General features: G+C 38.6%; 2 protein-coding genes across 3 annotated transcripts; both read left to right on the forward strand.

The window, feature by feature from the left end:
* Positions 1–6,539: 6,539 nt before the first annotated feature.
* slc18a3b (solute carrier family 18 member 3b) lies at positions 6,540–9,567 on the forward strand. Its single transcript, XM_044102076.1, has one exon. It carries the CDS (start codon positions 7,176–7,178, stop codon positions 8,730–8,732), a length of 1,557 nt encoding a protein of 518 aa, XP_043958011.1. The 5' UTR covers positions 6,540–7,175; the 3' UTR covers positions 8,733–9,567.
* Positions 9,568–10,144: 577 nt separating this feature from the next.
* LOC122823272 (choline O-acetyltransferase-like) lies at positions 10,145–25,784 on the forward strand. 2 transcript variants are annotated; one of them, XM_044102719.1, is made up of 15 exons: positions 10,145–10,348; positions 11,634–11,727; positions 13,173–13,364; positions 13,759–13,877; positions 15,633–15,686; positions 15,799–15,979; positions 19,221–19,398; positions 19,497–19,666; positions 19,744–19,844; positions 19,921–20,049; positions 21,260–21,382; positions 21,468–21,609; positions 21,839–21,901; positions 22,600–22,737; positions 23,571–25,784. In XM_044102719.1, the coding sequence occupies exons 2-15, from the start codon at positions 11,683–11,685 to the stop codon at positions 23,835–23,837; spliced, it is 1,902 nt and encodes a 633-aa protein (XP_043958654.1). In that variant the 5' UTR covers positions 10,145–10,348; positions 11,634–11,682; the 3' UTR covers positions 23,838–25,784. The 2 variants fall into 2 exon arrangements, with proteins under 2 accessions (XP_043958654.1, XP_043958653.1); XM_044102718.1 differs by having other exon boundaries at positions 11,631–11,727; positions 23,571–25,775.
* The last annotated feature ends 598 nt before the right edge of the window (positions 25,785–26,382 follow it).

Raw genomic sequence — 26,382 nt, forward strand, 5'->3', positions numbered from 1 at the left:
GCCAAATTACCAAAATTGTACCTGGCAGGTTGAGCCTATGAAACATTTGTGAGCATGGCTGATATTTTTAAGTTAAGGAACTTCTGCAAAGTTTTTATTTTTGAAAGAAAAAAGACGGAACTTGTTAGATAATGAATGCCCTAATGAGACGCTGACTCAGGAAAACTGTTTACAGACTTCTCCGCATTGGATAAACACAAACAAGCCACTCATTAGTATGTAACACATATTCGGAGGAAAAAGATTCTTCCTTAAACTGCTGGTGCCATCCCATTTACCTGGGTTGTTGAAGGATTTCCCTGAAGACTGAAGAATCCAACGGATTAGCGCCCAATTCCTGGTAAAAGCAGTCCAGTTGGCTAATCTCTGATCAGAAATAAGAGGGTGTGTGGAGTCGTGATCTAATTTGGTCAAAGCCTTGGATAGAAAAAGTGGCCAAACACTCACAGGAGAAAAGTAAAGCTACTTGCTGCAAACAGATTAAACCTTGTTAAGATACCAACACATTCTGCTTCAAATTGGGTTTCAGTATTTCAGTAGAGTAGGAATACAGACTGATAAACACCAAAATACGATTGTCGATGAATGTTGCTTTATTAGCAGTAGGGATCACATTAACATTTTGCCATCTTAAAGCTTTAAACTTAAGTGCATTTTAATTGGATTTCATTCAATAGACCCAACACAAAGACGTGCGTAATTGTCTCAGAAAGTGGGAGAAAAATGTTGCAATATAAATGTGTCCAGACATGCAGAGCTGGCAGACATATCCGATCAGCCTTGCAGATGGAACAGCAGCAAAAGAGAGATCCAGAAACACTGGATACAGCAAAACCTTGATCCAGGGGCGCTCGACACAAATGGACACCACAAGTTTTATTTTTTAAAATTTTGAAAACCACATGTTTTTCTTGATGATGTTGAACATGTTTAAGTGAAGAAAAGCAAAACTTTGCAGGAACTTTACACAAAACTGGATTAAATCAGTAATGAAAGATGTAAATAATGATACAAATTTTTTTTAATAAAAACCACACTGTAGCAAGTTAATTGGACTTGGTCTTAACTGGGTTGGACAAAACCTTCTTGCTCTTTGTGTTCTATTTATATCTGTTTCTTCTGTTCTGTAAACCAGCACACACACCTCAGCTGCTGACAGCTTAGATTATCCACCATGGAGAAGTCATGAGGCTCAGGGATTCTCCCTTTTTATTTCAAATGCATTGTTAAAATCAACAGAATTCAAGGAAGCATCCAAACTTTCATTTTGGGCAAAAACACTCTCCTGGCTAGAGTCTGTGCAATCAAGGTTTCCAACACATACCGGTAATTGTTCTAAGAACTACAGATATCATATTTATACATTTATTGCTTATTAGAGTTACCTATTCTGGAATTATTTAAAGTACGCTGTTAAATGTCTAAATCAGCAACGTGTGGTCATTCAAATATGAGATAGTATAGAGAAATATTCACACACATTGATTAGACTTTTTTTTTTTTTTTTACAATTTAAAGGTCATAATACCACTGGAGCTTAGAGATATCATTGATGATAAGAGGTTGTTTTTGCTTTTCTAATAGGTCTACAGGTTCAGTGTGTGTGAGACACAAGATTTGGTGTGTTTGTGGTATGTCAACAAATGATCCCAGGACCTTTAAAGCAATGATTCATGGGAGTGTGAAACTTCTGGTTTTGTAACTTCCTACAACACCTTGCTGTGTTATAGTTCAAACACCATCCTAAATTTTCATGGGAACTTTAATGGGAGATCTGACTTTGGGATGAGGGGTTTAATTACTTACTGTATTTTACCTCTAAAATCACTACCATTTTGTTGAATGCTGCATTATTTAACCAGTTTATAATCCTTGCATGAAAGGGTTAGAACAACGGCATTTTCTTGTAAATAGAATCAAATTTTGAAACTCACAGCGTCCAAGTTTGAACCCAACAGCAAGTCTTCATTCAGTATCACCTTGGTAACAAGCACGATTACTCCTGTGGACAAGGGTGAAAGCTACTTAGAGAAAAAAAACAAAGGTCACTGTAAATCCTTTGAACATTATACACAACATGTTACAGGTCAGATTATACCACAGCCAAGAAAGAGACATAAGAAAAGAAGTATTGTCTAAATCTCAGTTGCATGTCATGTAATTCGGTGGGGGAGGAGTGTTAGTTCTTAAGAGATATACTGAAAATGCAACTTTAACTCCTCACAACAGATTAATTTAAAGATGTCATACATACCATGAGGATTTTTATGTGATATATCTTTTAGGGGATTATTTGCATACAAGAAGATGAATCTTTCCTTTTTTGCATAATACACTTCTTGTTCACAATGCCCACACATTGAGATTACAACACATCATCAGTAACTTGTGAGGATTATTCTGTCTACACTTGTTTATTTGATTCTGACAATTTAAAATAACGAATCAGCAGAGATTATCCATACAGTCACAGCTCCGCAAAGCCTCTCATCTGACAGATGAATTAAAAAAAAAAGTCAAGGCATAGCTGCAGTATAGGATTTTAATATAAACGTGTTTACAAAAAAAGGTATTTATGTAATGGCTGCTGCAGTGCCAAGCCTCTGTCATTAGTAAAATTGGGCAGTTATTTCCAGTGGCGTACTAATCCTCCAGTTGGTGTATTCATGCTGCCTTTTCTACTTCAGATAATCCACTGAATACTGAGAGCAGCGGTCAATATAATCTACTGTTTTAAAAGTACTGCAACGTCCCACAGAGACATACAGCTAAAGGAAGAGTTTTGTTTTTTATTATTATTATTATCTTTATTAGGGCTGCACAGTGGTGCAGTTGGTAGAGCTGTTGCATTGCAGCAAGAAGGTCCTGGGTTCGATTCCCGGCCCGGGGTCTTTCTGCATGGAGTTTGCATGTTCTCCCTGTGCATGGTGGGTTCTCTCCGGGTTCTCCGGCTTCCTCCCACAGTCCAAAAACATGAGTCAGGTTAATTGGTCTCTCTAAATTCTCCCTAGGTGTGAGTGTTCATGTGCATGGTTGTTTGTCTTGTGTGTCTCTGTGTTGCCCTGCGACAGACTGGCGACCTGTCCAAGGTGAACCCCGCCTCTCGCCCGGAACGTAACTGGAGATAGGCACCAGCAACCCTCCCGACCCCATTAGGGACGAAGGGTGTTCAGAAAATGGATGGATGGATGGATGGATTATCTTTATTAGCCACAATATCAGCAAAATTCAGCTTTTTTTGCCATTTTTATGTCTTGAAAACAATTGCTCCACAAAAATAAAAAACGCCTGCCAAGTGCACTTCAGTATTGGTTAGCACCAAAAAAGAGCACATTAAATTTTATAGTTTCCTCATTTACATATCAACATCTTCCTAAAATTCTGCCTAAATCATGTTATGGTGAAAGTGGGTGACAACTTTTGAAAATAAATCATTTTTACCAAAAAAAAAAAAAAAAGCCTTATGTCATTATTTTAGGAAGGTGACTATATTGCTGCAGAAATCGAAATACTATTGTTGAAAGGTTCTTGCATTAACGCCTCAGAGCCAGCTGTCACACTGTGTGCTGCCAACTGAAAGGCATTTTTGCTATGAGCAAGTCTTTGCTGCCCTCTTCTGGGAAGATTTAGACAATTTGCGATCCTGAGCAAAATGTGAAACCGACGGAATTTGTAACAAGTTGTAACGGATCCACGAACTCACTTTTGAAGCAGAAGAGGTAGGTCCTTTAGAGCTGTGGCTTTTAAATAGTGAAATGAGTTACCTTCTTCTCTGAACTTTCTTGACTCTGTTCATTCGTTTAAGACAAAGCCCCGTTTGTTCAGATTGGCTTTTATCTAGCTTTATGCTGGTTAAAAGTATGATGTATGTTATTTTATTATCCTTAACTTTATGCTTTTCTGTCGTGTTTAATGTGAAGTAACTTGTGGTTTTATCCAGTGGAATGTACTATATAGATAAAGTTTAACTCACCTTACAAAGGTAAAGGCTATAGTCAAAGTCAATATCCATGTTTTCCTGTGTGCACCTGCTGATAATCACCACCAGGTGGTAGTATTATCTACATAAATACCTAGCTGAACTTCATGCTAGAATTTTCAATCTTACCTTTGAGGTAAGATTGATCATTCCCGCCAATGTATTAGGTGTTATTTTGGAGACGCCTGGTTCTAAGAAATTAATTACATCTGGAGTGTATCATTAATTCACCAGAACCCAAATGTTGTCTTCTCAGACTAAATTATATGGGTCAAAGAAAGAAAAGATGCTAACCAAGCATGTAGCCACCTGACTTTGGAAAAACTTAACTTGTTCTTCAGAATTATTAATCTTTTATTTGAATATAGACTGTTGACTTGATTTCGTTGTCTGGTGGAGCTGTCCAGAGCCTCAGGGTGCTGAAAACGATGCAGAGGTGGCTTCTTATAATATTTAGTATTCTTTAAGATGATCAATTTAAACTATGTTCATTTGTATATTTTGGTTTGGAATATTGATTTCAATATTGTGATTTCTATATACGTGCAAAAACATCACAATGCTGCCACCAGTATTTGTCACCAGGGTTGGTGTTTTCTGGGCTATGTGCAGTGTAGTTTATCTCCACACATTGTGTTTTGCATGGTAATAAAAGTATCAGTTTTGGTCTTATCTTACCGCAACACCTAAGTAACCTGGGCCAAACTGTTTTAGTCTCTGCAGAACACTGAAAAAAATAACTCTTTGGATGAACATAAAAAAATCATGGAAATTATTTCAGCAGCGTGTAATTAATTATTTTACTCCTATTTAAAGCAAATGTGTTACGTCAACTTAATTTATTAAGGTTATTCCAATGTAAAGCAATTGTGTTGGATCAATTTAATTTATTAAGGTTGACTCAACTCATTTACTATAGTTGGACCCAATGTAATTTAAAAGAGCCAGCCCAACTAATTTGCAATAGTTTAATGTGTAACTAAATCCACTTTGAAGTTTTCCCAGGCGCAAAACAGTTATGTCGTGTGATCTTCCATAATCTCTCGTGATCCCCTGATCTCACTAGATCCTCTTCGGAGGGAAATGAATCTGACTAAATTGAATCAAACAAACGATTGTCTCCCATGGGCTTGTGTGATATCCCATGATTTCCCATGATCTCGCATGAACTCGCGTGACATCCCGTGATCTCACTCGTTTTCTTCAGCACAAGATCAGTCTGACTATAATGAATCATGTTATCTCAACGTGATTAAATTTCATAAATGTGAAATTGTTGAATTTCTTGTTTATCCAACATGATTGTATCATGTTGGATACAAACATGAAATTATTTAGTTGAAAGTACATGATATTCGTTTGTTAATCTGATAACCCCCTAAGTAAATTTTTTTCAGTGTAAGGTTTCCTGTTGACCTCTCCCTGCAGCAATTGCAGCACACTGATGGCGACAATGCCTCGCCATACATACCACAGCAAGGCGCCAGCATTTGTTAACAGAAAAGAACAGCTAGTTTAGATAGATATACTGTGACGGAATAAGCCCTGAATCTTAAAATATTTCTCTATGGAAAATTACCAGCTCAGAGTTTTAAGAAATTGGTGCACCTGCTGGATATTCTGGTTTGACAAAGTTCTTGTTATGCAAAATTGTTCCATTAGTAACCCTGATTTTTGGAAACTCACATATTTGAACAAGAAGATGTTTATCATCCAAAGAGTTACATGACCCTCCAATGTGGTTACGTGGCTTGTATATTGTTCAACTGAAACTGGAGTGACCACATTGTGTAATATGGGTTCTATATATTGTGAGGGCTTGCAGCTCCAAATCAGAACTCATTGCAGCTTGCTGCTGTGTTTGTTCTCCGTCTGCAGACGAAATAAACCTCTGCTCTTTGCCATTTGCCAGAGTCTCAGCCTGATCTGTTATCATACAGATTTTTGTCCACAGAGTTAAAGTCATAATCTTTATGTTATATCTCATATCGCTTCAATTAATAGTCAAAATTATGTTTTAGAGTATTATACATATGAACTTGGAAGTTGAAATGTCTAGTTATTCTCTTTTGTTGGTTTTCAGTGGTATATTTATGTGTTCCAAGTTATATTTAAGACATTCAGAGTTACCATTTTTACTTTAGTTTTCATGTCATTGACTGAAAATGCAAATAATGTACTATGAATCTCAGAATTATTCATTTGAAAGTCAAACTTCTGAATCAATGACAATCGATCTTGTAGTTTTGTCATTGAATGTTACACGTGCATGATATTCAGTCATAATTCTAACTTTAAATCTGGAATCTGTTATTTTGACAGTCAAAAACATGCGTTTGAAACTCAAAATTACAATTTTACATCTTAGAATTATGAACTTGAGAATGAAAATCGCAACTAAAGTTAGAAATAATGACTATGAAACTCAAGATTAAATCTCAAATTAAGTTCTTTAATCTCCCAATTATCACTTATGACACTTGTGGCAATTTATGTCTTTTGTGGCCGGAAACAAGTTTCCAGAAGACTGTTTTTTGTGGGGGTTTTTCGCCCCTGTCTTTGCTCTTCTGGTCATCACTTGCTCTCATTGGCTGAAGTGATTGTAGAATTACCATAAATGAGGCAAGCGGTGAAAGGACCCACTCGGTGGCAAGCCGGTGGTGCGTCACAACTCCTTAAGAAAAAAAAACGAGGGAAGATAGAAGGAAAAGATGACTAAAATAGCGCAGAACCTGCAGGTTAATGTGCACCAATGGCCACCAAGTCATTTGTGGTCTTAGAGCGGAGAGAAGAAAAGTGCCACAGGTGATGGAAGACATGAGCTGCTTTGAGCGTCACAGTGTATGCGGGTAGAAGGTAGCAAAATTAATCTCTGTATCGAAAACTTTGCCATGTAGAAAAAAGCGGCTCAAAAAAACCTCTGCAAAGTTGCAGAAGTTGAATCTGTTTAACCACGTCACTTCTGGGGAGATCATGAAAGTGCATCGCATGAGAACAAGTGGAGGAAGCTGAAGAAAGCCATCTCTTCACCGATGAGGCAGCCAAGTTCCCCTGCGCCTCTCCATTTACGCACAGGCGAGGCGAGGACGGAGACCACCACATCAAGACACTGAAAGATCGGAAGCACAACTACTTTTCTTTTTTTTTTTACTAAGACTCTTAACTTTTTAATAAGAGAAAAGGGGGTAAGCACATCATGGATGGAGAAGGAGGATCGTTCGGGCTGGCCAAATCAGCCGCAGTAAAACTCTCCGAGATGGGCGAGAGGACCAAGCAGCTGGGCTCCGCGATGAAAGACCCTCACCAGCAGAAGCGGATCATATTAGTGATTGTTTGCGTGGCTCTTCTTCTGGACAATATGCTCTACATGGTCATTGTGCCAATTATCCCAGACTATCTTGCTGACCTGGAGAGCGAGCAATCAGAGCACGTCCACTTAGTGCTGCACCCCAACACTTCCTCAGCCAACAGCACAAGTCAAGACAAAAGCAACAAGGACAATTTGGACATCCAAATAGGAGTCCTTTTCGCCTCTAAAGCCATCCTGCAGCTCCTGGTCAACCCACTCTCAGGAACTTTCATAGATCGAGTCGGATACGACATCCCTCTCCTCATCGGGCTAACCGTGATGTTCGTCTCCACCTGCATTTTCGCCTTCGCGGAGAACTACGCGACACTCTTCGTGGCCAGAAGCCTGCAGGGTCTGGGCTCTGCTTTCGCGGACACCTCCGGCTTCGCGATGATCGCTGACAAGTACACGGAGGAAGCGGAGAGGAGCCGAGCGCTCGGCATCTCCCTGGCGTTCATCTCGTTCGGGAGCCTGGTGGCGCCTCCCTTCGGGGGCATCCTGTATGAGTTCGCCGGAAAGAGGGTCCCTTTCATCGTGCTCGCCTCTGTCTGCCTGGCTGACGGTTTTCTGCTGCTCACTGTCATCAAGCCCTTCTCCAACAGGACTCGGGAGAACATGCCAGTGGGTACCCCGATATACAGACTCATGATAGACCCCTACATCGCCGTGGTGGCCGGGGCGCTCACCGTGGCCAACATCCCGCTGGCCTTCCTGGAGCCGACTATCGCCAACTGGATGGAGACCACCATGCACTCCACTCAGTGGGAGATGGGACTCACCTGGCTGCCGGCCTTCTTCCCTCACATCCTGGGTGTGTTCATTACTGTTAAACTGGCCGCGAAGAACCCCCACCTGCAGTGGTTTTACGGGGCTTTAGGCATGGTAATCATAGGGGCCAGCTCATGCACGGTCCCTGCATGCAAAACTTTCGGGCAACTCATCGCCCCGCTGTGCGGCATCTGTTTCGGCATTGCGCTGGTGGACACGGCGCTGCTGCCAACACTCGCGTTCCTGGTCGACGTGCGCTACGTCTCCGTGTACGGCAGCGTCTATGCCATCGCTGATATCTCGTATTCGATCGCTTACGCTATGGGTCCGATAGTGGCCGGCCAGATCGTGCACAACCTTGGCTTCGTCCAGCTGAATCTGGGCATGGGTTTAGTCAACGTGCTTTACGCGCCGGCGCTGCTGCTGCTGCGCAACGTGTGCCAAATGAAACCGTCTTACTCAGAAAGGGATAACCTGTTAGACGAGGCTCCGCAGGGGCTGTACGACACCATCAAGTTGGAGGAGGTGAGGGCTAAAAAGAAGGGCTACAGTTCGTCGGGGAATTGCTTGTCGGTGGACGAAAATGGGTTCGATCCCTTCAGAGCGCAACAGTCCTCCGGTCCAGAGTTCACCTAGACATTCCCAGCAGTGAGGAGTTTTATTCTAAGGATGAGACAGTCAGGTCCTTAAGTGATTTCAACTTTTATGTATGTACAATATAAAACACCCAATCAAGAAAATCATGATTGTGTGAGATGATTGCCAAAGCATCTATTTCTCTTTCTCTCTTTTTTCTTTTTCTTTCTTTTTCTCTTGCTTTGTTTGTTTCTTTCTTCTTTATATCCTTCTTCCTTTCTTTCCTTCTTCCTTTCTTTCTTTCTTTCCTTCCTTCTTTCTTTTTCCTGTCATACCGTGTCAAAAAAAAGTCTACGTGGCGTTCGTCAACAGGAGTTTTTGTGAGAGAACTTGTTGAATTTGTGTGTACTACTGAGTATTATATTAAAATAATAAAGACAATAATTAATGTGTGGGACCAACCAAACTATAAGCAGCACATTCTCTCCCTCCTTCAGCACAAAAATAGACCATTATTTTCTAGTTAGTTTTGCACATCGAAAGGCCTCCGTAGATTAACGATTTTGTGAATTATTTTCCAGATGCGTTTTATTTTTCTGTGGATATTTGAAGATAAATGTGTCATGGTACACGGGATCTGTACATAATGTGGATATATGCACAATGTAAAATTGTTTACACGTTTGTTTGTTTGTTTGTTTGTTTGTTTGTTTGTTTGTTTGTTTGTTTGTTTGTTTGTGTGTGTGTGTGGGTGGGTGTGTGTGTTGGTGTGAAGACAACGGAAACAACAATGTCCTGAGGATGAACAAATGTGTTTATTGGGATGAGCTGTGGTTTAATAAATATTTGTTTGGATCTGTGTTACAACAGTGGTTTCTTTTTTATTTCATTGTATAAAAAACGAAGCCCTCTCGTTTAGTCTATGTATAGATCTATCTATCTATAAGTAGATAGATAGACAGACAGATATAAATTTTCCTTTTATGTAATTGTAAAACTTGCACTTATTTTTAATAGTACAAATACGTCTGTCTGTCTGCCTGTCCGTCCGTCTGTCTATCTGTCCAATGAGATGATAAAGTAACCCAATACGTTTTTAAAAAATCATAGTAGAACAGAGAGGCAGTATGCTCGTTGCGCAATAGTATCAGGAACTAAAATGCCGGAAGCGCACAGAAACCAGTTTATAAATACGAAAAAATATATGCAAATAGACTTCGGACACCTGCAACAAACTAGTTTGCTTTCCACAAAAGTCAACTCTTCTTATTTAAAGGCAACTGCAAAACGTATTAATTGTAGGAAAAGCACCGCGCTCCCTGTCCACCAGTGGGGTCATGACAGGAGCCCAGAAACTGATCTCTGTGTCCTCTTAATATGCATCCAATTTATTATCGGATGCGAATGAGGGTGGGGGGAACAGGTAGGGGGAGGGGGATGAGATGTCGGAATATATGTTACGAACTGATTTCGATGGGAGGAGTTTGTTGCCTCAGGGGAGAAGGTGAATACAAACACCTTCAGCATCTTTTCAAGCTGCGCTTTCATGTGGAGCCGCAGCATCGCGGCGAAGCGATGTTTTTTTCCTCCCTGCAACTCGTAACATGAGAATGGCGTCTGACCACAATGTGAACTTTAGCGCTTTCCTCGGACTCTCCGTGTGCTGCAGAAACAAGGTGAGAAGTATTTTTTTTTTTCCTCCTACAACTCCTAAAATTTGATTGATTTGATTTTAATTTAATTTAATTCTGTACGTATAACATTACCTTGTCTGACAATATTTCTTGACCTGTAATTGCGTGTGCATTCATCGGCTTAAAAACATTCAGAACTTTGAACATATTTAGGCCGACTTCTGGTATTTGTTCGTTTGTTGAAAAGCCTAAAGTTTTTCTGTTTTTAACTTTTAACATAATTGACACAATCTTCTTTTTCAAATTTTGTGATGTTACTAAGTTATACATTTCATTTCGGACATCGTTCAAACTTTAAACTGCCTATAAGATGTTATTTTCTAGTTTCTTCCACCTTTGTTGTGAAGCGGCAGTTCGGATATTGATTAATCTTTTTCTTAAGAGGTCTAATACATTTTTTTTCACCCATATTTTAATAGTTATATTTACATTTGACTACTTTTGTGTGATTGGATTAAAATAAGTTTCTTTGTAAAGTGCCTTGAGTTGATTTGTGCTATAAACCGAACCTATGCAAATGAAATGAATTGAATTATGCCTGGGTGTGCTTTAAAACGTCATAATTTCAACTTGTTATGAACTTCAAAAACATTCTGACTTACTTTAGGAATTTGTTCGTGCATTTAAAAAAATAATAATAATTCACTCAGTGAAATAAATTGACGTGTGTCTTTATAAACTTTTTGTTTGTTGAAAAGTTCATAGGCTATTTTAAGGAACTGATTTAGTCACTTTCATTCTTAAAGAGTTTGACATTTTAGGTAAACTGACTACTTTTTGAGACGATTAAATTTTTAAAAACTTAAGTATGGCCCACAATTTTGCAAAAATACAAGGTATACAGTGTATTCAATCAATAAAAAAAAAAAAAAAAAAAAAAAAAGTTGTATCAAGTTGACTTTAATTACATTGACAATTATTATCAATTTAATTAGTGAAGTAATACCTTTGCGCGTTCATCGTTCCCCTTAGATACTGGACACTACCTGTTGACTAAATGTCATTCTCTTCAGGAATGAATGATGAGAGTTAGTGTTTAAGCTGACTGCCTCGTTGCGGCGCTGAGCAGTGGGTCGCAGCTGGAATTCAAGGACATGAAGCAAATTGCATTTAAGCTGCAAAACGATGAAAGATGGAAGCACGTCGAGTCATTTCCAAACAGCATAGATGCATTTCTCAAAGGGGCATAATTTTATTTATTCCCTGTCTTTCTTTTTTATTTCCCCTCCCTGTCCTCTTTTAAATGTTCCTCCGTGTTTCAAAGCAGGGACGGTCCTGAGAGGTCATTTTTCACCTGATCGGACTGAACTGCAGCAATGTCAGCACTACAGAAACAAGTGACAAGAGGCCAAGACAGCCAAGTATGAAATGTTACTTTTTGTTTGTTTGTCTTCTTAAATTCTGGACAAAGAACTTTGTTCGTCCAGAGTCAAACTTGGGGGATTGCCGCTGCTGAATTCAGTACCGCGGAGAGCGCACAGATCAGAGACCCCTTTTGACCACTAGGGGTGTATATTTCAAAACTGTCTTCAGATAATTACTTGAAAACTGCCGTTATTTCATATTATCCCGCCACAATCACGAGTTAGTTTGTTTGCAGAATAACAGAATCGCTATCGTTATTTTATAGCTTCCATAACAACCACTTGGAAATATTTCTCCAAATCCACTGTGGAGCCTCATTTCACTACAACCTCCAACTGATCAATATTTATCACTTGGCTTATAAACAGTATGCATATCAACATCAGACAGAAAACATAATCACTTTGGATTTTCCAACAAAACCCATGAGGTGGTGGAATTTATTCTAAGACAAGCCTGGGAGCCAATGAGATTAAATGTTAACTCAGACACGAATGAAACTAGAGTCATTGAAAACATCTTTATTTAAAGAAAAAATACCCTGAATCTATGGAAATACATACAGGTGTAGTGTAGCTTTTGTAATTGTATGTTTCTCATTGACTGCAGTGGATTAGTAATGTAGAAATACACATAAGTGTGGACTTCATACATTATTTTTTTTCAGGTTTTCAAGAGTTTGAATTCATTTTCGATTTTTTTTTTTTCCTAAAAATCCAAAATCCGACAAAATTTACTTTGAAAGTCAAGTCGGTTGGGTTTGGTCGATCCCACCAAACACAACCAACTACATGTAGACATTAATCACATCTTTATGCCTTTTCACCTTTAACTTTCCAACCAAATTTTATTTGATTTAGATGTAAGATGATTCCTTTAAAAGGAACACTCAAGCCAGTCATAAACTGGCATATACTAGAACACCAGTATTATGGTCCACAGTGAATTCAGTTTTATATCATACTGAACTGAGGAGGAAAAAAACCTGTTCTCCAAAACTAGCAAATTCAAGATTGGCTGAAATTTGTGGCTGAACACATGGACAAGCAAAATGTCTTCTGGATAAATCTGTTATTGAGAGAGCAGACAAAGACAAAGACTATGCTGAGCACCATGGTGTGAAGTTTTGGAGTTGTCAAAGTAAAGCTTTCAAATCAAAAAATATTGTGGCAACAGTAAAGTATTTAACGCTACAATTTTGGCTTGTTGGTGGTTTTAAGGAGCATGTGGGGTCATTGGACATTTAGCAACATATTATTCAGGATGCATGCACATTTGAGCCTGTAGATACAATTTTGTCCATTTTTAGGTTAAATAAATTCTATAAGACCTGACTCCACACTGAAAAAAGAACAGTTTGAATCATCGTCAAAAGCCAAGAATGAGTTTACAATGAGCTTGTGAAGGCTTCTACCCAACACTGTACTTGTTTTTACTTCAGGTCTTGCCGAAGGTCCCTGTGCCCCCACTCAAACAAACCCTCGACACCTACCTGAAATGCGTCCAGCATCTTGTGAAAGAAGAGCAGTTTAAGAAGACTAAGGCCATTGTGGAGAAGTTTGGGGCTCCCGGAGGAGTCGGGGAGATTCTTCAGAAGAAACTTTTGGAGCGGAAGGACAAAAAAGCCAACTGGGTAAAGTTTTTAAAAATGTCTTTAGCAGTACTATAAGTGTTCAATTGAGAGTTTTTCTTGAACCAATAAAGCTTCTTGCATCCGTTTTTTTTCTTCATGAATATGTGTATGTGTTTCTCCTTTGTGTATATAACAATATTTCATAAGTTCAGTCACTAAAAAGGATTTATAGAGCATTCCCTTGTCTTTTGCCACCTCATTTTTCCCTTATGTGTCTGGGTAAGTGGTCCTGCTCAGCGAAGTCCATCACACTCCCACTCCTCTTTTCACCTGGTGGATGATACACGGCATTGTTTTTCTTTACTCCATTGCCCATTGTTCTTATATCTGAAAGCAATAGAGCTTTAAATAAAGAGCAATATTTCTTACAAAGTGTCTCTGTGCTTCCATTCAGGTCTATGACTACTGGCTGGAAGACATGTACCTAAACAATAGGTTGGCACTGCCAGTTAACTCCAATCCTGCCATGGTGTTTCCAAAACAGGCTTTCAGAGATCACAAAGATGCTCTCAGGTATATGCTGCTTTTTTATTTTCTAAGTCGTAGATTCTATTTCAGCTTGTTTGTAGCCAGGATGAAGACTGTGAAAAATTTCTTACAAAAGTAAACAAAAACACTTTACATGTTAAACAAAATATTGAAGTATACAAGTTGAAACTCATCTGAATCCATCTGCACAAAGTTCTCATCTTTTAAATATCAATATAAAACCCCTTTTTCACTTACTTAATTTGTGGTTTGACTCTTAAGATCTTTTATTGGGATTTTATGTGACTGACTGAAAAATACTGCATAATTTTGAGTCTGGGGGAACATTATGATTAATTTTATGCTTCTTAGCACTAATACGGCTTTTTATTGAAAACAACAAATATCCCACCCTTTGAACTTCTCACATACAATTGTTGGTTTACATGACAAAAGTAGCATGTGGTGGAAAACCAGCATCGCACATAACCCTGAATGCATCTTTTCCACCACAAAGTGGGAACATCTCTGTCATGAGGATATAGATTTTTTTCCCAAAATTAATAAAACTAAATAGAAAGCAGCCCTGGAATAAAACATGTTAGAGGCTGCAAAAGACTTGAGACTGAGGCAGAAGTTCATCATCCAGCACAACAAATGCTCTAAACACACAGACACAGCTACAATAGGAAGGATTACATTAAAGCATGCTCATTTGCTGAAATGACCCAGTCAAAGTCCAGACCTAAAACCAATTGACAATCTGTGGCCAGACTTGAAAATCGACGTTCACAGCTGCCCTCCATCCAACAAGATTGTCTTAGACGTCTTTAAATGATTGAGGTTCTATTAAGCCTTAACTCAGAAGGGTTGTATACTGAGCACATATTACACATTTGAAACATTTTTGGAAAAATTAAGAAATAATAACTATGTAGGTTTAACAGAATCTTTGCTTCAAGCTTATTTAGATCTTTCATTAACAAAAAAAGAATCTATTTTTGCTGTTGACACCTAAGACTGTGTTGACAAAGCGTAAATAATCACAGAGAAAAGCAATAGGAAAGAATATGCAGCAAAGCAACTTGTAGCATCAGTTGTACAGTGCAGGCAGCATCGATCCTATCAGTTGCAACCTGTTAAGAGGGATTAGCGTAATGTTCCTAAATCCCACATTTAATACAAACAGTATAAAACATACATGTTGAGTTTGTCAGCTGTTGACAAGGTTTATGTTCATTTCAACAGACAGAGATGCTTAGATTAAGATCTGAATTACAGTCATGCCCGTCTATTAAGTGAACCCTGCTCCACCAGGCATGAGGTCTGCTCCGTCCATCTCTGTAACCCGACATCAGCTTTTGTCAGCTCATGACCCACAAGCTGAATGTTTCCAGAACACACACACACACAAAAAAAAGCAGCTGGATACCTACTGACGCGGCCACTTATTAGATCGGGAGTGACAGGGCCAAGCTCTCCACAGAGACCGCCGCTCAGGCCTCATTCAGAGGGTTTGCTGTGCTGCAACTGTCTCCTCTGTATCGATTTAGCTTTGAACGTAATAACACTGAGACAAATGACATACAACATAAGACCTGACAACTTTGCCTGCTCACACACACAGATAAATGCATGCACTGTATCCTAGTAATTTACCATGATTTGATTACTGTTAGCCTTTTGAGAGACGGGTCGTTATTGAATTATACTCACCAACCAATCCTCTTTGTGGCTTCAGTGTTTTACACCAAACATTCGTCGGGTTTGTAAAATTTAATCTATTTCTGCTCCCCTAAGATTTGCTGCTCGTCTCATCTGTGGGGTGTTAGAGTATAAGGCTCTCATTGATGCGTAAGTCCAGTCTGTAACTGATCAACTACCTTATTGTAGATGCTTCTGATTAATCCTGAAACCCCAAACAAAGAGTCAGAGGTCTGACTCAAATGTCTGTAATGTGTTTTAGGAGAAAGCTGCCTCTGGATTTTGCTCGAGGCCAGTTAGCCGGGACTCCTTTGTGCATGGAGCAGTATTACCGCCTCTTCACCTCCTACCGCTACCCGGGTCTGAAGACGGACACGCTGAAGGTTGACTTGAGCGCTGCCTCCCCGGCGCCAGAGCACATGATTGTGGTGTGCAAAAACCAGGTCAGTTACATGGCTGTTAATAAGGCTTTTTACACCGCATCACACTTCTAACTGAACATAATATTGCATTAGTACGAGGTGGCTTTGTCAATACAATTGATGTAAATAGTGTGCACAATGCTATTAAAATGTATATTTTTTGTGATTTGGAGTGTCCACAACAGAAAAATAATACATTTCACATGATTTTGATTTAGTTTCAACATTCAGTCTCACCAAAAACAAAATCTTACTACCATAATTGACTTTCCTTACCTTAAAAATGGCCCTGGAGCTCCAGGGTCAGTTCTAAAAGGCAACAGGAGGCTATCTCCATGTAGGCCATTCACCAATAAAGAAGGATCTTCCAATGCAGATGTGGCACTAGAGCTGTGGTCAGAGGTCAATATGCCGGTTGAAGCTGCAACCAGAGGTTGTAAAAGTAGACAAAAGCAGTGATGAAAGCCATCCTGCTCAACAAGGAAGCCTTTAGTGCCTGGTTGACTCCTAAAGCTGACAGATGGAAGGTTCTGTGGTGAAGAATCGTAACTGAAAGAATGAAGTCCTGGACAAAGGAAATATGGTGACGAGCTTGGCAAAGATCTGCTGGTATTAGGAATCAGTTAAGGTGATTAGGGCATCAAATGAAGATACCTCCAAGGATGTTCATTGAAAGGTTTTCTGAGTATGCACCAACAGGAGAGAGTCTTAATTCAGACCAAGACCACAATGTAGAAGGTAAATTCAAGGAGATCTGACAAGGAATGGTTGTTGTTGTCATGAGAAAACTCTCCAGTCACTTCAAGGGGGGGCAAAGTTATCCTCAAGAGTTATCCTCACAATCTGATCAATTTTGGGAATATTTGCAAGATAGAGTTAATAAATAATGACAAATAAAGGACACATTATGCTGCAGTTTAATCTAAAGATGCTTTCATGTTTTTTGATCTTATTTCAGTGCAACTGTTAATTCCAAACATAAAAATAGTTTTTTTTGTTTGTTTTTTTTATTTTACAGCTGAATTATGTAAATTAGTATTTAATGTAATCATTTATTTGTTTTGCTAAAGTTTTAGTGCAACAGATCTGACAATATATTTAATGCTGACCACCAGATAAATGATGTCATCACTTTGACTCCAACAGTCCCTTTCATTTGCTCAACAACAATATAACTTCTATTTGGCCTGGTAGCTTCATCTGTAATTTTAATATTGTCTGGGGAAAAGACATTGAGACTCCAGTGTGGTGAGCTACACATGGCTCAATGTCAAATTTTGAGGTTTAAAAAAACACAGATGCTTTCAGGAAAATGTGGTTTTCCTGTTTGATGTTACAGTGTCCATTTGAATAGATTTTTCAGATTACGTGGATGAGGAAGTAGGCCTTCTAAATGACAGACAGCTTTTTTATCAATGATAACAGTGACATATATCCTTTTTTGAGCCAGAAACCAAAGCTTTAATAGAACAGTAGCAGCTAAGAGAAAAAACCCCACTGATTTGCATGTTTTAAGACTTGAGTTATGCAAGAGAAACATCAATAATTCTTGTGCGTATTTATAACAGCTGACAGATTGATATATTTCCTCTGACTGCAGAATCTGAACTCCACTCCAGCAGAGACTGATAGTACTGCAGTAAAATATTACTAGAAAATTTGTTAGTGACTTTAAGTGTCTTTTATGAGAGATTTTGTGGTTTAAGACTTGACTGTTCCCAAATCAGCTTCCCTCACACCTTGTGTGTGCCCAGTGCCGTTTCGTTTCCCCCAAAGCACACCAATCCCGAGCAATTCCCATCATTCACACAAATGCATACAAGCCAGCGCCACCAACATCTGGAGGAGCTCTCACCTGGAAAAGGCTCTGGGAGCATTCTGCAGTCTGTTGAATATAAAGGTCTGTCTCTGTGGAAATAGGAAGGAGTTAGCTTCATTACTGCTGATTAAATCTGTCACTTTGCTTTAGCTCTTCTTCCAGTAGCATTATTTTTAATGAATGGTAGCAGAGGAGCTGGATGCTAACAACGGGGCATTTTTAGTTCACGCCGTAAATGTCAGTACCACAGATAAAAACACTTATTTGCCAGGAAGCCATTTTAACAAATTACAACAAAAGCCTTGCCAAGGTGTACACATGCATTTGCTCTACTCCTGAGTCCATATTTCACACAATCACACTTTGCCACACTTACAGTTGGAAATAGCTTAGTCTCAGTCAGATTGATTAATATCTTTTATAGGACCCCTGAATACCAATTCCACAGACCCTCCCGGCATGACGCAAAAAAAAAAAAACCCCAACAAAAACAAATAAGAAAATCTTAAAATGAGCTCTGAAATGCAAGTGAAGGGGATCCAGGGTAGCTATGGGGTGACGGGCTCCTTATTTCCAAACTCCTGTTAGAGGCTGAGCAGCAACATTCTGGACTATCTGCAGACATTTGAGCTTAGACTGGCTGACTCCAAGGTAAAGAGCATTACAATAATCAAGCCAGGATGCAATGGAGGGATGAATTACTTTTTCAAAATGTTGTTTAAAAGAATTGGTTGTACCTTTGCCAGCTGTCCAAGGTAGTAAGAACAGGATTGCATAGTTTTTGTTTAATAAATTAAATCATTTAAATATGCATTCAGGGTTTCTTTGCTGGAGTTGAAATTTGTTTCATGATTTATTTGATGTTGAGTCAAAACATCAAATATAGGGAAGTAAATATTTTTCCACAGCTCGCATTTTGTAAGTCAGAAAGATCAATTTTGGTCTGATTCCAACCAGAGCTCCTCCTTTTACATGTTTGCAGTTTCCACTATGTGAGTTTGGCAAACAGATAAAAATAAATAAAGTTTCTCAACAGTAGTTTTCTTCTCATGCCTTTTCCACATAGGACTGACTGATGGTGTGCATGACTGGTAGTTGTCCTGTAGAATTTTCCTTTGGGGATATTTGTTGATCTTCCACAGATTATTATGGGTCTTCTCCCTGCTTCTCTCATTTACGCTCTTCTTGGACGGCCTGTCAGTTTAAGCCTGTTGAGTTGTCATGCTCTTTCCATCTTTCCATTTCCACTTTTAGATACCTAACTCTTTAAGGTATCCAAAGCTTTGGATGTCCTTTTGCTGCTGTCTGCTGTGTCCCTTGGCCCTCAGGATTCTGTTTGCTCATTAATGTCATCTAACAAACCTCTGAGACCTTCACAGTACTTTAGACTGAGATGAAATTACCCTTTCATTACTAATTATGAAATCTATTTTTCCTCATTAGTTTTTCCTCTTGGATGTAGTCACAAACAACAAGCAGCTCAATGAGACAGAGTTCTTTCTCCAGCTGGAGAAGATTATGAAAATGTCAGAAAATGCTGAAGAGAAACTCCCTCCTTTTGGGATCTTGACCTCAGACGGAAGGACTGAATGGGCACAAGCTAGGGAAGCACTAATAAAAGGTCACCCAGTACCTCCTCCTCCACATTCCTCATTACTTTCTTGGGTTTGTAATAACCGGTCAGACATGTAAATTCCCCTCCTTCCTTACTGTGTCCAGATCAAACTAACAGTGACTCTCTGGCTCTGATTGAGAGCTGTATATGTGTGGTGTGTTTGGACGAGCCCTGCGGGGTTCCGCCCAGCGACACCAACAGGGCTCTGATGATGCTGCATGGTGGTGGCCGGGAACAGAATGGTGCAAACCGCTGGTATGATAAATCAATGCAGGTGAGATTTTAATACAGTCCCCTCACTTTTTCTTCAATGTTATTATGTGGGCAACTATTTACTCCACCTTCTCTCAGTTTGTTGTAGGAATGGATGGGGTGTGTGGGGTGGTGTGTGAGCATTCCCCGTTTGAGGGAATAGTCATGGTGCAGTGCTCAGAGTTCCTTATGAAACGCATGTAAGTCAGCACCCTACAGCGACTGCCATGCCAGTCAATGCATCTGACACAGGCAGGGTATTGTTGTTGTGATCAGAACAGGGAGTCCCTCCAGGACAGTTCAGCCGTCCAGCACCAGACCACTCCCCCCTCCAAGGAGGCTGCTGTGGAAATGCAACTCCCATGTTCAGGCTCTCCTAGAAGCATCGGGAGACAGACTGCAGAGGCAAGAACATCATGCACTAAAATTTCCTAATCTAAATGTACTAATTCAGTGCCTTGCCAAGATATTTATATCTCTAGAAGTTTTTAATTTGTTGTCATTTTAGAACAAATTACTCTAAACTTGATAGATAGGTAATAGACCAACATAAATTGTGTCTTAATGTGAAGTGGAAGGAAAATTAAACTTTTTTTAGATTTTCTAATTATTCACGATTACAAATTCAAGCTGTGCATTGGTTATATTGTCTTTGATTTGTATTCCACCATTTACTGTAGTTATAGCAGCAAGTCTGTTAGGGTTTCCCTGATTTTTTGTATATACCTCTTTCCAAACCAGTTCAAGCTAAGTCAAAGTGGAGGCAGAGCATCTGTGAACATCCATTCATCCATCATCTATACTCGCTTGTCCATGCAGGGTCACGGGGAAGGTGGTGCCTATCTCCAGAGGTCACTGTGCGAGAAGCGGGGTACACCCTGGACAGGCTGTGAGTCCATCACAGGGCAACATAGAGACACACAAGGACAAACAACCATGCACACACACTAAGAGCAGTTTAGGAGGCCGATTAACACTCATGTTTTTGGACTAGGGGAAGAAACCTGGAGAAAACCCACACATGCAGGGGCAAAACATGCAAACTTCATGCAGAAATACCTCAGACTGGGTTTCAAAACCAGGACCTTGTTTCTGCAAAGAAGTGCTACAATAGTGTGACAGTAGTTTTTAAATTTTGTCACAAATTCTCAGTTGGACAGTGAATTTGTGCTTTTGAAACCATTTAATTTTAGCTCTCTCTTTGCAAGTCTTTAACAGGCTCCCTTCAATGATTTCTCCATATTCTGTTTAATCTTCCTTCTCATGAACTTTTCTGTTCTGAATGAATAAAAGCATCACACCACCAATACCATGTTTCATGACGGGAGTGGTGTGTTTGTCTCATCTATCCAGTACACCCTTTTTCACAAGTTTATGTTTCCTACACAGCTTTTCCAAAAATTTTGAAAGATGCAGATGCTTTTCCTTCCACTTTGCATTTGTGTGTCTCTTAATGTTGGTCTATCATATAAAATCCCAATGACAGCATTTAATTTGGAGAATATAATGTCACAAAATGTGTAAAAGGTTAAGGGAAATTAATACTTTTCAAGGCACTGCAATCAAATATTCCTGTTTCATATTCTGTTTCATACTCTTTCATGTTTCATTTCAGGCTGGTGAACAATCTTGATATGGATGTTTTCACATTTGAAACTTATGGAAAAGAATTTATCAAAAAACAGAAGATGAGCCCAGATGCATTCATACAAATCTCCTTGCAGCTTGCATTTTACAAGTAAAGCATACCATTCATGCAGTACATAGTAAACACCATGTAGGACATGTAAATATAATCGCTCGTTTCAAATCAAAACCGTTAGATGCAGAGGAAGGCTGGTGTCCACGTACGAGAGTGCTTCGCTTCGTCGTTTTCAAGAAGGTCGGGTAGATAACATCCGTTCAGCCACAGCTGAGGCCCTGGCCTTTGTGAGGTCCATGACCGACGACAGAGCAACTTTCACAGTGAGTCATTTGTCACACTTTCTCCCTGATAATCAACTCCCAGAACAATGGTCACCTATAAATGAGACAGGTGTGAACAGCCAGGTAAAGGCATGCCAAACCAAGTGACAAACAGGTGATCTCCCTGCAGATTTATCCAACGCATGAAGCATAACATGCTGCACCGCTTGATGTGTTTTATGTTGCTTGAAAAATATATCTTGTGTTTATCTTTTTTAACCATTCCAAGGATTCTGAAAAAATGAAACGATTGAAGGATGCAGTAAAGGCCCAGACAGACTACACAATCGCAGTGAGTATTGTGTCTGTTGGAAGGGTTAGGGTCAAATATACATATATATTCTGATAATTTCTCACAAGATAATTTTGTAAAATCTTTTTTAAATTACACTTTAGGTCAGTACATTATAAAGTAGGCCTAAAGATGCAGCAGGACAAACCTCAATCTAAAGGAATACCAGAACTGAAAAGAAATGACATTACTGAAAGTCTGGAAAGGGTTTCAATCACATTTCTTAGGCTTTGGGACCCTAACAAACTACTCCAAGATCAATTATTAAAAAAAAAACAACTAAAATGGAAAAAAAAAAAAAAAAAAAAACAAAGGCCCATTTTACATTTGTTAAGTAAATATCTTGAACGTTCCAAACACAACTGGGGAATATTTTTTGGCAGATGAGCAAAAAGGGAAATGTTTTGAAAGATTTGTATCCAATTCACTGAGGTGAAAGGCAAAACTCTCGATCTACATTACAGAGAGAACACAACATCATCACTTTGTGATAGTCAAAATCTATGTTTAAAAGAAATGGAGAAGCTTTGACCAGATTTTAATGCCTAAAAATATGTCCAAATTAAAACAAGTCTGGATCAAAATTTCTCCAAAGCAATGCCTTTGATCATAAATGTTTGGTGGCTGTTTTATAGAACTACACCAGTATGCCGAGCCTCTTACCATTTTGGTTTTCTAATTGTATTGATTTTCCTCAGGCAATTACAGGAATGGCAATAGACAATCACCTCCTTGGACTTCTGAAGGTCTCAAAGCAGCTGAACATGGAGAAGCCAGAGATCTTCTGTGACGAGACATATCTGGCCAGTAACCATTTCATCCTCTCCACTAGTCAGGTACAATTATCTACTATTTATTTTCCAAAAAATCCTGAAGCTTTTAAAAGTCCTTGAGGGTTTTTAAAAACTTAAATGAATTTGCAATATTATCTTTGGTTCAGTGAAGATGTGGTTAGTATATTCAGGAAGAGAACTTTTGAAGAGTGTGACTGCAAAATCTTGCATGAAACAACAGAAAATGTGCAACACCATTTTAGAGCCAATTAAGATATTTAGCTCGTCCAGTTGCACAGACTCATGCTGAAGGCTCAGTGTTTGTTGCAAGCAGTCTTATTAATTTTAGACTCCAGTAAAACGAGCTGCCTCAGCAAAACGTTTGGTTTTTCAGACCTCCTTTTTCCCCCCATTGGACACTTTCTTGGCAGCACTTCACGCCCACACTTAAAATAATTAGTTTTTCTTATACAATGCTTTAAACGAGCACATGCATCAGGTTGATGAAAGGAGCTTTAACAATAAGCTTCCACAGAACCTGGTAGTTATAGTGCTTGGCTAAGAGGTAATTATATTAACCTTGAGCATTGGGGAAATATTACTGGTCACAAATCCAGTAGAGTTGAAATATAACAGAACATGTTAGCACAGATAAAAATATACACTTATCAGTCATTTACTATAGAAAAGAGGATATTTTATTAATCAAGAGAGCCCTGTCAGGTAAAAACAGAGAAGATCTAGTTGTGTCCTGTTGCTGGGTTAAAAGAAAATTTTATTCTAACTTTACTTGACTGGGAAAAAAACAATGATAAAACAGCTTTTTTAATACTGGAAATAACATCAAAATGTCCCGGCCACTCAGAAATTCCTGAATTGTATGTGTTTATCTCCAGGTTCCTACAACAGTGGAGATGTTCTGCTGCTATGGACCTGTGGTGCCCAACGGCTACGGCACCTGCTACAACCCGCAGCCGCATCACATTGTCTTCAGTGTGGCGAGTTTCTGGGAGAACACGGAGACGAGCTCGGCCGTTTTCGTCAAAGCCCTAAACGAGGGCCTGTTGGAAATCAGGGATCTGTGCAATAGAAGTGCAGCTGCAGATACCAAACCACCCCAAAGCAGCACAGCAGCTGGCCAGCCTCGTAAATCAGGAAAGTAAACTATACAGATAGAACCTCCCCTATACTCACCTAATCAAACCTCAGTTAGCCTGATATTTCAAGAAAAATGAAAAGCCTTATAAATGAATATTTAACTACATAAAAAATATGTATATAAATCTTAAGAAAATATATAGAAAAGAAAAATTAGTAGGTAAATGTCATTTTTGGATGTGTAGGAGTGATGCAGGGTTCGAAACTGACTCTGGTGGACTGAAGTTAGTCAGTCTGCTGCACTTAAGGAACTTGAAGCCATGTCTGTTTGTAGCGCCAGTCTGAGGATTCAGTCCTCAGTCTAAGAGTTATTAAAAAGATCATTCCTGTGTATATTACATCTAACTTATACCACACAAATTATTAATCTATAAAACAGAACAGACTGAAAAAAATCTGAATAGAGTATAGTATAATTTATTAATGCCAGCTGGTATTTGTGAATGAGATTTGCCATTTGATCAACACTGTGATTTTAAATGTTCAAATATGTGATGTATTAATATGTGTAATTTATTATTTTTTAATTATAAGTTTTCCAAAGAGGTGTGTATATGTGAAGTATGTATTTTAAAGCACTTTAACACACACACACACACTCACACACATATGTAGTTGAAACCAGATATGTGCGTACACTACAGATGAAGCTTATTTTATTTAAGTATGAAGATGTTCTGCTTCCTGCTGACTTAAAACCTCACATTTAAGATTAGAAAATGTCCTTAACCTAATAGAAGAAAATATTTTTGTCGGCCTGTCAGAAATTGGGGCTTCATGAAAATTATGTACAGGACCTGCTTCAAGGTTGTTATTTTGAAAAGACCCTTTAAATCTGATTAACAAGCCCAATTGGAATTCATATTTTAAGTCAACAATTAAAATTTCACAAAGACACACAACAAATACAAGATGATCATTTATTTGTTAGAATTCCAGGGTAATATTTGCAACTATCTAGATGTGTTACGTATTGCAGCAATAGTGGCAATAATAGGTGCATATGTGTTATCAGTCATCAGTGCTGCTTTATTACCAAGTTATAAACAAGTATATATATTTACCATATGTATATATAGTCATAATTTGTCCTTTCATTTGCATTTAAAGCAGATGCAATACATAAAATAGATAACAAAACCAGTGATGTACTGCATAGTTTAAGCAATTTGTGCAATAATATACAAAGTGCAGTGAAGGTTTTGTGCAATCTTATGTGCATGGAGCTTCTTCATTGATAAATCAATACGAGTTGCTATTTTTATATTCAGAGATAAAAGAAACAAATACTATATGAAGTTATGAAATTAAAAATGTTTATTCATCAGAAAAAGTCCCTGCAAGTATGTGTTGTGGGTCCTATTTATTTTGTGAACTCTAAGTGGCAATCAGTGTTAAAGGTGTCAAGATATTTACTGTCTTGTTGCATATCCACAAACCAAAGTGAATGTATTATGATTTTAAACCTGAGATAAGTATTATACCTGAAATGTGTGTGTTTAATTCTCTATAAAGCTACAACAATTTTGATTAAATATTAATAAAATTAGTGCAAAATCAGAATGCCTTAGAAAGATGTAAAAGTATTGCTGTCATTTGTCTGAAGAAAACACCTATTAATGTGGGAACAACATGGTTAAGACGTATTTGTCACAAGTTTTTTTTTGTTTTTTTTGTATGTATCACCCAATAATGTATTTATTGATAATTATAGGAAAAACCTGTATAAATGTGGCTTCTGTTGCAGAAGTGCTCACATCACTTGAATTCTTTTCTCATTTTGACAAGCTGTGTATTTTGTTAGGACATGTGATGGGTACAAAACTGTGAAGTGAAAGAAAAATCATTAAGTGTGTGTATTTTCTTGAAAAATAAAAATCTAAAGTGTAGTAAACATTATTAATTCAGATCACTTTACTGTGAAACCATTAAATAAAATCTAGTGCAGCCACTTCTTGGCTTCAGAAGTGGTTCATTTAGTAAACAGAATCCACATGTGTAACTGAATTTCATTATGAAACTTCTAGTTGAAAACTAACACTGCACATCACCATGAAAACATCATCGCAGCACTGACACATGGCGGTGGAACCGTCATTCTGTACATTTACTTCTTCAATAGGAACGGGGAAGCTTGTAAGGCGTGATGGAAAGTTGGATGGAGTAAATGCAGGAAGAGCCTCGTTTTCCATCAAGTCCACATTCACTTCAAAGACTTAATTGGACGCAGTTCTTGAACCATTTGGCGCACAGGAAAAAGCTTGGTGTCTTTGTAATGGTAACCTGAGCAGTCAAAGTGAGAGATTTTTTCATGCAACTGTACACAGACGGCTAAAGAAATGAACCTAGAAATCAAATTAGGCTACAGATGCAAGTGTTACCTACTATAAGGTCAGATTTGCTATAACATAAAAACAAATATTTTGGAGAGGTTTATCTAGTTTGTCCAGGTGCAGTGATGACAAATCACTGCAGGAATCATAAACTTTAAAAAGCTGTAATTTACAAACACTTCAACATTAGCATTAGCTCTACTGAGAGTTGAGACCC

This window comes from Gambusia affinis, linkage group LG20 (genome assembly GCF_019740435.1).
Source record: "Gambusia affinis linkage group LG20, SWU_Gaff_1.0, whole genome shotgun sequence".
NCBI classification, from domain to species: domain Eukaryota; kingdom Metazoa; phylum Chordata; class Actinopteri; order Cyprinodontiformes; family Poeciliidae; genus Gambusia; species Gambusia affinis.

What these genes read in the sequence shown, in the direction of transcription:
- slc18a3b (XM_044102076.1), top strand. Translation starts at nt 7,176, where the DNA reads ATGGATGGAGAAGGAGGATCGTTCGGGCTGGCCAAATCAGCCGCAGTA.
- LOC122823272 (XM_044102719.1), top strand. Translation starts at nt 11,683, where the DNA reads ATGTCAGCACTACAGAAACAAGTGACAAGAGGCCAAGACAGCCAA. An exon ending in CAAGAGGCCAAGACAGCCAA is followed by an intron (nt 11,728 to 13,172) that starts GTATGAAATGTT and finishes TTTTTACTTCAG; the next exon opens with GTCTTGCCGAAGGTCCCTGT. An exon ending in TAGGGAAGCACTAATAAAAG is followed by an intron (nt 19,399 to 19,496) that starts GTCACCCAGTAC and finishes TACTGTGTCCAG; the next exon opens with ATCAAACTAACAGTGACTCT.